The 13498-nt window shown below is 49.8% G+C and overlaps 1 protein-coding gene and 2 long non-coding RNA genes across 3 annotated transcripts; 1 reads left to right on the top strand and 2 right to left on the bottom strand.

The window, feature by feature from the left end:
• The first annotated feature begins 1646 nt into the window (after positions 1-1646).
• LOC121027676 (uncharacterized) lies at positions 1647-3759 on the top strand. Its single transcript, XR_005788858.1, has 2 exons — positions 1647-1812; positions 3254-3759. It is a non-coding gene; the product is annotated as an uncharacterized LOC121027676 (long non-coding RNA).
• Positions 3094-5548, bottom strand: LOC121027675 (uncharacterized). The gene is made up of 2 exons (XR_005788857.1): positions 5176-5548; positions 3094-3342 (listed from the first exon to the last, which is right to left on the bottom strand). It is a non-coding gene; the product is annotated as an uncharacterized LOC121027675 (long non-coding RNA).
• Positions 5549-7716: 2168 nt separating this feature from the next.
• On the bottom strand, positions 7717-11279 carry ADORA3 (adenosine A3 receptor). The gene is made up of 2 exons (XM_040471295.1): positions 10383-11279; positions 7717-8826 (listed from the first exon to the last, which is right to left on the bottom strand). The coding sequence occupies exons 1-2, from the start codon at positions 10730-10732 to the stop codon at positions 8220-8222; spliced, it is 957 nt and encodes a 318-aa protein (XP_040327229.1). The 5' UTR covers positions 10733-11279; the 3' UTR covers positions 7717-8219.
• Between the last annotated feature and the right edge of the window lie 2219 nt (positions 11280-13498).

The raw sequence follows: 13498 nt of genomic DNA on the forward strand, positions 1-13498 counted from the left end.
AAGTCGGACGCTTAACCGACTGCGCCACCCAGGCGCCCCATCCCACCGTCCTTTTAAACATGTTGCAGCTCCCGCCACACTGGAGCAAAATCAGTTTAAGCACTGGAGGCTGATTTTTTATTTTGCTTGTTCTGGGTTAGCAACTGCTTTGGGCAGAAAGAGGTCCCGCTAAAACTCACACATTGAAGTGTTAACTCTAGTACCTCAGAATGTGACGGATTGAGCCTTTAGGAGGTAATTAAGTTAAAAGGGGGTCATTAAGAATGGGCCCTAATGCAACCTGACTGGTGTCCTTATGAAAAAGGAGTTTAGGGGGCGCCTGGGTGGCTCAGTCAGATGAGCAACCGACTTCGGCTCAGGTCATGATCTCACGGTTCGTGAGTTCAAGTCCCACTATCAGCAAAGTTGTGTGCTGATGGCTCAGAGAGCCTCGAGCCTGCTTCGGGTTCTGTGTCTCCCTCTGTCTCTGCTCCTCCCTGCTTGCACACTCTGTCTTTCTCTCTCTCTCTCTCTCTCTCTCTCTCTCAAAAATAAATAAAACATTAAAAAAATTTTAAAAAGAAAAAGAAAAAGGAGTTTAGGACACAGACAACAGGTCGAGGGAAAGTCCTGTGAGGACACAGTGAGAAGGCAGCCCTCTGCAAGCCAAGGAGAGAGGTCTCAGCAGAAGGCAAACCCGCCCACACCTTGATCTTAGACTATCCAGCCTCTGGAAATGTGAAGAAATCAACCTGTGTGGTTTCGGCCAGCCAGTCTGTGGCGTTTGTTACGGCGGGCCTAGCAAGCTAATGTAGCAACCCTGGAGAAGTCCTGTCCCCTGGCCTGAGGCCGGGGGATCAAGGACTTAGGAGGCCTCTCCCCATTGCTTGTTGGGGGGCTGGAAGAGCCCGAGGATCACTGTTAGCAGATCCCCTGTGTCCACGCCACTGTGGACCCCTCAGGAAGAAACCGAGAAGGTGTGGGGGCTTCTGCGGGCTGCAGAGGGCTGGGAACAGAGGGAGTCACGTTCTGTTCTTAGGAGCCGAGAGCTGCCTATTCCCTCCGGACAAGACCTGCGCAGGCAGCCCCATCATCTCAGCGTGTTGCGTAGTGAGGAAGTCATGTACTCCGTGTCCCCCTAGAAGGTGGCTGGGGAAGTATCTGACCAAGGAGCAGAGATGGGAGCAGCAGGCATCTCTCAGCTAGGTCCCCTCAGATGCAGCCAACAACCAGCCCGCACGGCAGGCTCACGTCGCTGATGTCAACTGATGTGACTTGATATCTTGTTTTCCTATCAACCCCACAAGGAAGATGGGGTGATGCTCAGCTTACAGGGCTGGACCCTGACCCAGGGAGAGACACAACAGCCGTCAAGGTCAGCACGCCGGGGGTGGGGTGGGGGGCAGCAGAGCCAGGACTGGTCCCCCGAGTCCCACCTTCAGGCTCAGGCACCGGCAGACAGTGGAAAGTCCCAGCCTAGTCCATGTGCTCAAACACTTTGAGGAAGAGAAGGGGGAGGGAAGGGGACCTTACACTGAAAGGGAGAGTACAGAGCCCCACATTTTCGCCGAGGCTTTCAAATTCCTCACAACCCTCTTAGCAGAGCAAACAGCAAGGATGAATTTGGACAGGATCTCTTTTCTCCTTTTATTTTCTCATCCCACTTCTTGGGTGGTTCGAGCTACTAAGCAGGAGGGGAGAAGGAAATGCAAGGTGTCTGGGAAGCTTGGAGGCTGCAAATGTTCTTTCCCCATATCTTACCTGAAAAGACAGTCCAGAGAAGCACAACGAAGAGCCCCATGACTGGAAGGAAGTGAACCTTCACCTGGAATGGTAAGATACTGCCCCAGGGTTTCAGGAATCCTGGATCTGTTTAAAGGAAACAGGTATCTTTGAGCTTAAGCCGGTTTGATCCTGTTTGAAGAGACCAGGGCAAAACGACCAGTCGATCCAAGCAGTGCTACTATGGATAGCTATCCAGGTTGTGTACTGCACAAGGGGACCTCATCAGAGGGATGCCGTTCGTGGACATAAACTTACTTTTATAACAATATGGGCAACTGAAAAAAAATCGTGGGCTTCTGGCACCCCCAAAACAGCAACGGAGCGTCCCCTCCTGGATAAATCCACCCTGCTACGACAAAGCCTTATACACACGCAGACCGGCACAGGCACACACATCAGCACGGACACACATTCAGGTGTCCCAACTGTGCCCTGTCCCGCCAGCGGACCGGGTTATTGCCAGAGGACGACACGCTCAGAGGCACGTTCTCGTCTAGTTGAGAGGAAGACCAGTAAGGAAATTACCTCCCCTGACTCCCGCGTGGACCATGAAGCCTCACCCAGGGAGCGGGGTCAGGGGCAAAGCACGAAGCTGTTATGAGCTGTGCCTGGTGTCTGGAGCACGGAGTGGTGTCGGCGTGAGTGTCTGAGTGTCAGCAGGCAGGGCCGCAGCCTCCAGAACTCTTGAGAGCTTGCCGGGCAGAGCTGGGGCAAACGAAGGGTATCTGTCCATGCAGAGGTAGAAGCTTCTCTTGGTTCTTTTGGGGACTCCTGGCCTGACCACTGATTTTGATTTTTATTTATTTTTGAGCAAGCGAGCGAGTGAGCGAGAGAGAGAGCACACACGTGCACTCGAGGCGGAGTGGCAGACAGAGGGATACCAAGGATCTGAAGCGGGCTCTGTGCTGGCAGCGGAGAGCCTGACACAGGGCTCGAACCCATGATCCACGAGATCATGACCTGAGCTGAAGTCAGAGGCGTAACTGACAGAGCCATCCAGGTGCCCCCCGACCAATGACTTTTAGGGTTTGAATTGTGGAACCACCTCCCAGGTGAATTTAGACCGAGCACTACTTATCACACCCCAGAGCCAACACTTCCCATCAATGGCCAGAGGTGGATGAGCGTCCAGGGTGTTCAACCATGTCCTCTTGTGAAGCAGAGGGACCTCTCTCTCATCCACACGAAGTCAGCATGTCGGCCAGCTCTAGGCCGAGTTTCACCTGCACCATGTTGGTTGTGTTACCCATATTGTCTCATTTACTCCTCATCAAACCTCTACGAGTTCAACACACAAACTGCAAGGCGGAGGGGGAAAAAAAAAAAAAGGAAGGAGGAATCTATAGTTTAAAAGGGGCTTAAGAGAAATAATGACAAACTACAATATATGGAACTCATTTGGATCCTGATTGAAGCAAACAGTTGAGAAAAGTCTAGACAGTGGCTCCATAGTTGATGATGCTAAGAAATTATGGTTACGTTGTTTCAGAGGGGATCCTGACATCGTCAAGAACCAGCCTCTCCGATGGCTCCCGGCATTCGTGCTGTTGTTCCCTCTTCAGCCGAATCAGGGCTGGCCTGTGTGATCAAGAAAACCAATGAAAATTAGATAGCAATTGATAATTTGTGTGGTCATAGTTTTTAAAATCAGTATTATTTCTGAGAAAGCTGCGTGCAAATCGTGCACTGGGAATGGCTCGGAGAAAGTGCCGTGAAACCAAAGAAAAGCACCAACAGAAGGAGAAATGGATTGTGCCCAGACGTCAGTGAAGTGCGCAAGTCATGAAAAGGTGATGTTCTAAAGCAAATGAGAGGCCCGGAGTTATAGAGAATGGACAGATGTGTCTTATCGGTATCCTGACTCCCAGGTGGTGCAGTTAGTTCTCCTGGTGCCTCATAAGGGTAGAATTAATTTTTGCTCCTTAGATGGGCAAACTAAGAAGATGAATGGGTAAGAAGCAGAAGCCCACTGATCATTTAAAAACTACCTTTTAGGGGCGCCTGGGTGGCGCAGTCAGTTGAGCGTCCGACTTCAGCCAGGTCACGATCTCGTGGTCTGTGAGTTCGAGCCCCGCGTCAGGCTCTGGGCTGATGGCTCAGAGCCTGGAGCCTGTTTCCGATTCTGTGTCTCCCTCTCTCTCTGCCCCTCCCCCGTTCATGCTCTGTCTCTCTCTGTCCCAAAAATAAATAAACGTTGAAAAAAAAAATTTAAAAACTACCTTTTAGAAATAAAGCCCGAAATGTTTGCAGAGGAAATAAATTGATGTCCCCAAATTTCAAGATAGTCAGGGTAGGGCAAGCGGGTGGGTAGGGGCATAGAGGGAACAAGATTGGCTGTCAGTGGACCATTATTAAAGCAGCATAATAGATATCGGAGGGGTCATTTTTCTGGTCTCTCCACTTTTGTGCGCCTGAAGTGTTCCATAATAAAAAGTAAAACAAACAAACAAACAAACAAACAAACTCTGACACAGATATTACAAGGTTCAGTTTCAGGAAACTGCCCCAAGTTCACATGCCCAAGTACAGCCATGATAATCTGATGCTAAATCCAGAGGAAAATACACACACACACACACACACACACACACACAAACACACACACAGAGTTCTTTCCATCACACTCTTCTTCTTCCTCAACAGTAACAACACTGCAAAATTATAGATACTTTACGTTTTACAAGGGGACGTGACCTACACATATCACCTGAGTGGTCAGGGCAAGAGGCAGCCTGTTTTCCCATTCCCACCACACCTGGCGTGGCATCAAAGGGCAGAGTTTGTCTAGAAAATACGCATCTGGTTGTAAGAAACTGAATACACCAGTGGGCAATGGCCAGATCACATATGACAATAGACCTCTGGACAGAATTTCTGGACCAGGAAACCAGCATCTTATCTACAGTAACTGGCCGGGGAAGCCGGCCCACCAGAAGTCCAGTTGGTAGGAAGTCAGACCGTAATCTCTAGCAGAAGTCCAGAGAACCAATCGATAATCCCGGTGACCACCAACCCCAAATGGCCAGGGATAACTGACAGCTTCCCAAATTCTTGTCCTGCTTCCAACTTGGGACCAACCAGAGAAAGCCAAATATGCTCTCCTAACCAATCCCACAAGATGCCCACTGCTACTTAGCCTGCCCACAGCTTCCCTGGAGCCAGCAGCCTCTAGGCAGGGCACAACTAAAGCCTCCCAGTTTCCCCTGTAGAGCCTGCCCCCCTCCTCTGCACACCTTTAAGTCTCCGCCGAAATCCAAGTAGCAGTGACTGACTCCCTGGCTACTGCAAGCTTGGGATAGCTTTTGCCTGTTCCCATCTGGTCCTAGCTTATTTCCACAGTTGACTTAATAATAATAATAATAATAATAAAAATAATAAATGGGTTAATAAACCCAGCTACTCAGTGCCTACCTTCATTCCAACGAATTCATATGGAGGAGGAGGAAGCAAACTTTGGTCTTGTCTGGGTAGTCTTTTTTTCCTTATTCTTTGCGAACAAAAGCCCAACAGCCACCCTCAACTGTTCAGCTGAAGGGAGCTAGCCGGGAGACAGCCTGGAGGAAGCGCCGGTGACACTAATCTCTAAACCTGAAACCAGGGTGGAGCTCACCACTTCTACCCGAGCCCCTCACCAGGGATTCTTAGTTCATCTTTTCTGAGTCCTCTCGAACAGGCATTCTCATTTTAAGGGCTTCTTCTGGGCTGTGTAACATCTTAGCTCAGGACATTCCCATTTCACTGAAACAAAGCAAAACAAAACATAAAAAAAAAAAAAAAAAGCAACTCCTGGGGCGCCTGGGTGGCCCGGTCGGTTAAGCATCTGACTTAGCTCAGGTCATGATCTCGAGGTTCGTGAGTTTGAGCCCCACATCGGGGTCTGTGCTGACAGCTCAGAGCCTGGAGCCTGCTTCGGATTCTGTCTTCCTCTCTCTCTCTCTCTGCCCCTCCCCCACTCGTGCTCGCGCGCTCTCTCTCGCTTTCAAAAATAAATAAACATAGAAAAATTATTAAAAAAATATTGAACTCCCTGAAAACCCTCAGTGGATCTGCTAAGCAGTGGACTTCAGAGGGGGGTGGGGAGTGGGGAGGAGGAGAAAGGGAAAAGAAAGAAGAAAAGTTTGTTTTTTCTGAAACTCAGAAAACTCATCTTCCCACAGCGATGACCCAGGATGGATTGCTGCTTTGTTTTGAGGGAAGTAGTCCCCTTAAATGAAATTTCTTTCTTTTTTTTTTTTTTTTTTTAATTTTTTTTAACGTTTTATTTATTTTTGAGACAGGGAGAGACAGAGCATGAACAGGGGAGGGTCAGAGAGAGGGAGACACAGAATCTGAAACAGGCTCCAGGCTCTGAGCTGTCAGCACAGAGCCCGACGCAGGGCTCGAACTCACGGGCCGTGAGATCATGACCTGAGCCGAAGTCGGCCACTTAACCGACTGAGCCACCCAGGCGCCCCTCGAGTTTCAAAAACAGTAGGTGTGAAATGTTGCTACTGCAATGTTACAGATTGTTTGTAAATTATGAAGCGCCTGTATCTGGGACTGAAAACTGATCAGCCCTTCCCTCAAGGGTCCGACGGGGCGGAGGTGGTTTCTGGCCAGCGGAATGCAACAGAAAATCCCACAGTAAACCCGGGGCCTCATCCTGGAGGGGCGTTTTAACTCAGCACAAAAACTAATTCAGGGGGGAAAGCCTTAAATCAAACAAGGGGACGCCATTAAGGGGGAAATTTGGTGGAGGTTTTGGGGCCGGCGCTTGGATTTTTAAAGAAAATAGATCCCCAAATGTTGAAGGGGAGGCTGCTGGGCTGAAGGTAGCCTCCCACACTTCCGGGGACAGTGGCGCCGCGGTCCAGCCATTTGCCTTTAAGATAGATTGTGAGCGGTGCAGGGAAGCGGGTGGGTGGGTGACCAGCTCAGTTTGGGGCTAGTAGGAAAGTAGACGGAAGTTTTTCAACTTCCCAGACAGTGTTCTTCTTCCTGGGGTGATAGGGGGAGACAAGCGGGGACCTTTACTGAAATGAAATGTTAACTAGATAAATATGGTTATCGTGCCCTGGCCCAAGATTGCGGTCGGGATAAACTTTCAGAATTGGCTAAGAACTAATAATGATGATAATAATAAACCATTTTCAGTATACTTATCCTCTTGGAAGTGGTTTAATTGAAATCCCATCTTGCTGCTCTCATCAAGTTTATATATTCATTGTCTGGGGAGAGTCCACAGCTGCAAGTGTGCACGGACCACACTAGAGATGTGCCCTTGAATCTCCAGAGCCACACTCAGTGTTTGAAAGGTGTGGCTGGAACTCTGTTCCCGCCTGGCGTACCTAAGTACGGCCGTGCTCGAGCATTCAAGCTACAGTTTGTATCCATGTGTCTGCTGATTGTACCTTAGATGAACTTGAGAGTTTGCACTTTGGAGAAGTTACAAGCCCCTCTTCCTGTCTGAGAATAGGTGGAGAGGAGCTTGGGATCTCCCAGAAGGCAGGGCTGAGTTTCAATCCTGGCTCTACTACTTGTTAACTGTTTGACTATAGACAAGTTATTTAACCTCTCTGTTCTTCCATTTTCTTCTGCACAGTGAAGAGGCTAGTAATGGTGGGACCTACCCCAGAGGGTGTCCGGACCAATGTATGCAAAGTAGGTAGTGCATAGAAAGTGCTAAGCAAAGAATAGCTATCCTGTCTCTCTCTCTCTCTCTCTCTCTCTCTCTCTCTCTCTCTCTCTCTCTTTTTGCCTCTTTTGACCCTTCTCTAACAATTGATGAATGGTTCATAAAGTTGGCAAATGCTCCGATCAGCCCAGGAAAAAGGAACAGGGTATTCTAGGCAAGGAGTGAGGTCCCCAGAGTCCAAACAGGTGAACATGGCAAGCAGGTTGAGTGCCATGAGCAGCCAGCTGGGGTCTGCAACCCCAAGTGACCCTGACCCCCAGCAGAGAGCTACACAACAGTTAGCCGTCATCTTTTATTTACTCAAATACATTTACTCAAATACTGGTGAATTCAGCAGTTTAAATCCCCCTTTGTTAAACTCTGCTCCCACCATCTCCCTGGCATCTGATGGTGTAGGTGTCTCTGCTTGGTTCCACGACAGAAAGGAACTGAGTCACCACCACACACATCCAGATCGGGACCTTTCATCAGTAAGTCAACAAAGCATCCTTCAGATACCTTGACTTCTCCTCCTTCCCAAACAGGAGGCAGTAGTAACAGTAGAACGCTTTCTTCAAGTCAGTCATCCAGAACATAGAATCAAAGAAAGACAAGGAAAAAATTGGATAATAGAAAGGGGGTGTTAGGGGAGGTACCACTGGGGGCAGCCAGTCAAATGCTCCCCACTCAGTCGAAGGAATTAAGGACATGAAAGCCTTTGGCTCAGATGGGTGGTTCTTCAAGTGTTTACTGATGCCGAATCCGAAGGTCAATGGGGTGAAGAGGGGTCTTTCATGGATAACTACTCAGAAGTCTGATCAGTGCTTGGGTCCAAGGAATCAGAGGATTGGCAGATCATACAGGTTTTGAAGATCAAAACATAGGTTTCCTTGAACTTCTTTATTTTGTAAGCATAGACAATAGGGTTCATCATGGAGTTAGCATGGGAGAGCAAAATGCCCAAGTAAAGTATAATTTGCGGCACCTCACCATGGAAGTAGGTGATACAGTTGATGATGGATAAAGGCAGCCAGGACAAAGCAAACAGGAAGAGAACCAGAAACAGAGACTTGGCCGTCTTGAACTCCCGTCCGTAAAACGTGCCTGTCTCTTTGGAGCTCGAGAAGCTCTGATTGAGTTTGTTCCGGATGACATAGAATATGTCAAGATAGATGGCGCACATAATAACCAGGGGGATTAAAATCCACGTGAAGAAGCTGAAGTAGACCATGTAGTCCATCGTCATGACAGAACGGAACTGGCATGAAAGGGAGGTGACATTTCTGTAGTACTCGGAGGTCAGTTTCATGTTCCAGCCAAACATGGGGGTCAGTCCCACCAGGAATGACACCAGCCAGCAAAGGCCCAGGGCCAACCATATTCTTCTTTGAGTGGTGATCCTCCTGTATCTGTTTGAATGGAAGAGAATGGGTGAGTTCACAGTAGGAATTGCTAAAGGAGTGGGGGAGGGGAAGATGAGGCTGGAGAGTGCTGGCATTCCTGCAAATTTCTCCAGGGACTTCTTTTTTGTTTTTTGTTTTTTTCAAGAAATACCACGGGGCGCCTGGATGGCTCAGTCAGTTAAGCGTCCGACTTCGGCTCAGGTCATGATCTCAACAGTCCGTGGGTTAGAGCCCCGCGTCGGATTGTGCTGACAGCTTGGAGCCTGGAGCCTGCTTCAGATTCTGTGTCTCCCTCTCTCTCTGACCCTTCCCCCACTTGTGCTCTGTGTCTCTCTCAAAGATAAATAAACATTAAAAAAATAAAATGAAAAAAATCTCACAACAAACAGAAGCTATCTCTATGATAATGTCCATTTCATTGCTGGTGACGGGTGAGGATAGAGTCGTTTGAACTACCATTGATCGAGCACAGACTGGGCAGGCATTTCGTTTTTTTAGAAAGCTATTTTTTTTTAAGTTTATTTATTTTGAGAGAGAAAGAGTGCAAGCGAAGGAGGAGCAGAGAGAGAGGGAGACAGAGAATCCCAAGCCAGCTCCGCAGCTGGCAGCACAGAGCCTGATGGGGGCTCAGACTCACAAACTGTGAGATCATGACCTGAGACAAAACCAAGAGTCAGATGCTTAACCGACTGAGCCACCCAGGGCGCCCCGACCTATGGAATTACATGAGGAAGTTGCAGTCACTGTCCCCACTTTATAGGTGAAAAAAAGAAACGGGCAAGTAACCTGCACGAGCTGGAAGCGGCAGAGGTAAAAATGGAAACGAGGTAAGTCTGAGTTCAGAGTTCCAAAGTTAACCACCGTGGAAAGACGAGGAACCCAAGCTGAGAAAGTTAAACAACTTGCCCCAGCTCAGAGCTCAAGATCTGGGCTTTGACCCCTGGCTTGTTTGCAGGTTTGCAGGTTTCTCCCCACGTCTCTTCCCCAAGACCAGACAGGAGGAATATGAGATAATTGCTATTCAGGACTCTTGGGGAATGAGATGTCTCCACCGGTGGGCCTATTCTATTCACATGGTCACAGGAAAGGTTGTTACTGCTTTCTGCAGTGGAGAATGTTTTGATCCCCGTCTCTACATGGAAGAGGAAGCAAAGTTAAAGTAACTTTAAAATAACCTACATCTGCAAAGAACAGAACCATCCATTTATCCCCGCCTATTCTTTTCTGTTCGCTCCTTATTTTATCTGGTAGGTTTCCAACATTTCTAAAACTCAAGAACAGTTTTTACTAATTAAAGATGCATCAAGCTTTCATCATCCTTAGCTGCCCCGGGGGCCCGAGCATACACGCCCACAGTCAGTGGAGAAAGATCGAGCATTCCTCTGTTCCAGAGTCCCAGCTCAGCGTCGTTAAGCCCCTCACACACCAAATGGTGCAAAGAAATGTCGTGCCCTCTTTCAAGTTCAGAGGCCAGTCTGGATTTGTTTTCACTGAAAACTCGTCTGGGATCTGAATTTTGTAGCCCCATGTCCCAGGCGCCTCCATCACACCTCCCCTCTTACCTGACTGTGAGCTTGACCCGCAGGTATCGGTCCACAGCAATGGCTAGCAAGGACATGATGGAGGCATGGGTGAAGATCAGCAGTAGGCAGGTCATGAAGAGGCAGTTATAAAAGTGGATTGTGATACCCAGGCTGATGACAATGGCCAAAGGCATGACCAGCACCCCAACGGCAATGTCAGCCAGGGCCAGGGAGACGATGAAATAGAAGGTGGTGGTCTGCAGGCTGGGGTTCAGCTTGACCACCCAGATGACCAGCACATTGCCCACTATGGCACAGAGCCCGATGAGAATCTCCACGGTGATGTAGGTCACGTTGGCCAACAACAGGGCAGTGCTGTTGACAGCCATCTTGCTCTCGCCAAGGAGCCTCCCTAGTAGCAGGCGTGCTGACGGGATCCGTGCAGCCCGGTGAGTCGAGCTCTTGCCAGGCACCTCACTTGAGGTTCAGGGGCAGCAGCAGCAGTCTGAAACTCACAACTCGCTCATTCCTTCTCTTCTCCGATGGGACACTCCCTTGGAGACGCCCCCACCTTTTCTTAGAGAGAGCCCATCTAGGGGCAATCACTTCTTGCCTCTTTGTGGGCCACACATCCCTGGGCTCCCGGAAGCGTGGAGGACAGTTCTCTGTGGGCTGAATCTGAAAGTGCTGCAGCTCTTAGTTCCCCAGACAAACACGCTCAAGACCTCTGCCTCCTTCCCCCAGGGGGCCACTTGAGCTCCATCGAGATAAGCAGCCCTCTTCAGCGGTGTTTCAGGAAGTAAGATGGGCCAAGAGGAAGCAGAGACCAGGGACGTTCAGCGAGAAGATGGACAGAGAAGAGGAGGGGTGTGAATGGCAGGGAGAAGGCTCTGAATTCATTCACTGGGGGACTGGATAGGAGTGTAGTGCCAGGTGGGAGAGCAGTGGAAACACAGACTCTTCTATTCTGGCTTTCTGCTGACTTAGCAGAAAGATCCCGTGACAAGGAAGCAAACGGGAGCCACAGGGGAACAAGAAATAGATTGTGGTGGCAGCCTTAGCCGGAATTTATTGTTTTGTTTTTTTTTTTTTTTTAGCGTATGTTATAGACTGACTGTTTGTGTCCCCGCAAAATGTATATGTTGAGATCTGATCCTCAAAGTGATGGTATAAGGAGGTGGGGTCTTTAGGAGGTGCCTAGGTCTTGGGGACAGAGCCCTCAGGCATGGGATTAGTGTCTTATAAGAGACACCCCAAAGAGCTCCTTCACTCCCTCTGCCATTCATGAACCAGGAAGCTAGCTCTCGCCGGACACCAAATCTGCCGGTGTCTTGATCTTGAACCTCCCAGCCTCCAGAGCAGAATTTCTATGGCTTATAAGCCACCCAGTCTGCAGTATTCTGTTACGGTAGCTTGAACAGACTAAGACAGTGCAGACAGCAAGCACTGAGGCCAGCTGGGACCCAGCTTTTGCATCAAAGATCCTTTGACCAGGCTCCTGGCCCAGTGGGTTAAGCGTCTGACTTTGGCTTAGGTCATGATCTTGCAGTCGGTGAGTTGGAGCCCCGCGTCGGGCTCTGTGCTGCCAGCTCGGAGCCTGGAGCCTGCTTCGGATTCTGTGTCTCCCTTTCTCTCTGTCCCTCCGCCACTTGCACTGCGGTCTCCCTCATGTGAGAGAGAGAGAGAGACCCGTTGCCAGAGGATAAGCTAAGATCCCCTGCTCAGAAAGGCAAAAACACTCAGCACCTCCCACAAGCATCACATCTGCTGACTCCACATTTCCCCCTGTCAGCCCACACGCCCACCAATGTCTCACATGCCCTCACACCAGCAACCACCCCTGTGACAAATCTCTTTGAGGAACAACAGGACAACAGGATGACCGGCCAGGCAGAAAGGAGAGAAAGGGCCACGCGTGTACATAATCACACAGCATACCCCTCCCACTCGCCCACCCCCACCCGCATGAAAAGAGGAACCAAACTGCTTCCCTGGAAGTTGCTCATCACCTGGTCTGAAGCTTCTGAAAATCAGACACTTAAATGCAATTGTTATTTAAGGTCCAGTCCTGCCCACTGGGGTTATTTAGAGACACAGCAAGAAGGGATGGGTGGACCCGAGCTCACACAGTGGATCGGAAGGTTTATAATATTTGCCTTAAATAACCCCAATCTACGCGCAGCCAGAACTAAAATTCAACACCGACAACAGCGTTGCTCACATCCTTGCCAGGGCACCGGTGAGACGCCTCGGGGCCGTGGCATTTCCACGTCACCCTCTGCTCCCCCCACGCCCCCTCCCCCCATCTCAAGTTGGCCCAAGTCTGAATAACCTTGCCCATGCCTCCTGGACTTGCCAATTCACCCTGGCCCAACCCCCCAGACATTAAGGGGCGGCAGCCCTGTCCAGCAGCATCGCTGCCTTCCCAACGTTTTCCAGTGTTAACCATGCCCACATCCCTGCACCGTGGGAACTTGAGAAGCTTCGCCAGCCTCCAGCGCAGCTTCTCACAAGAGTATCTACTGCAACTGCTTTCTTTATCTCTGCTTCAGGGAGGAAGTCACAGAGAGCAAGTTCTAGGAGGCTGCGTGCTACAGAAAGAAGTCGCTCTCACCCTAAAGCAATGGTTGAATTTTGGTGACAGGGTGTAAAAAAAAAAAAAAAAAAAAAGTACCCTCTCTGCTGGCCCCTTGCCACCCGGTAGGACCAAACAGCCAATATGTGAGAGCAAGACACTCTGGGGTAGGGACCAGTCATATTGCTACGTTGGGGCGAATGTATAGTAAGGGAGCGGTTTCCAGGGGGGGTGCTTGGCCACCCAGGTCTGCCTCGCGCCACGTTCGAGAGCTGGTCAGGCAACAGACAGCTTCCACATTTAGAGAGAGTGGTGTGAGGGGGGCTGTGTCATTATGAGCCAGAAGCTGGGGGAGGGAGAAGATGACAGAGGCCAGGAAAGTACCCGAGCCACGGATCCAGCCACAGAAAGTGGAGCAAGGTTTTGGGGATGGATTCCACAGCTAGAGCTGGAAACCTGATCTTTACCCCTTTGATCCTCCCTTAGGACCTGAGTGAGTCCCTTTCTAACCAGCCCATCTCGGCTGTGTTAGAGAAGCCACGGAGAGGGCTTTGTGTCCCTGCGCCTGTAACAAGAGCAG

This window comes from Herpailurus yagouaroundi, unplaced genomic scaffold (genome assembly GCF_014898765.1).
Source record: "Herpailurus yagouaroundi ecotype Mexico unplaced genomic scaffold, PumYag 77, whole genome shotgun sequence".
NCBI classification, from domain to species: Eukaryota; Metazoa; Chordata; class Mammalia; order Carnivora; family Felidae; genus Herpailurus; species Herpailurus yagouaroundi.

Bases quoted from the DNA above. Each gene is read 5' to 3' on its own strand.
- ADORA3 (XM_040471295.1), bottom strand. From the start codon at position 10,732: ATGGCTGTCAACAGCACTGCCCTGTTGTTGGCCAACGTGACCTACATC. The intron at 8,827-10,382 runs GTAAGAGGGGAG...CCATTCAAACAG, and splicing joins CGGGTCAAGCTCACAGTCAG to ATACAGGAGGATCACCACTC.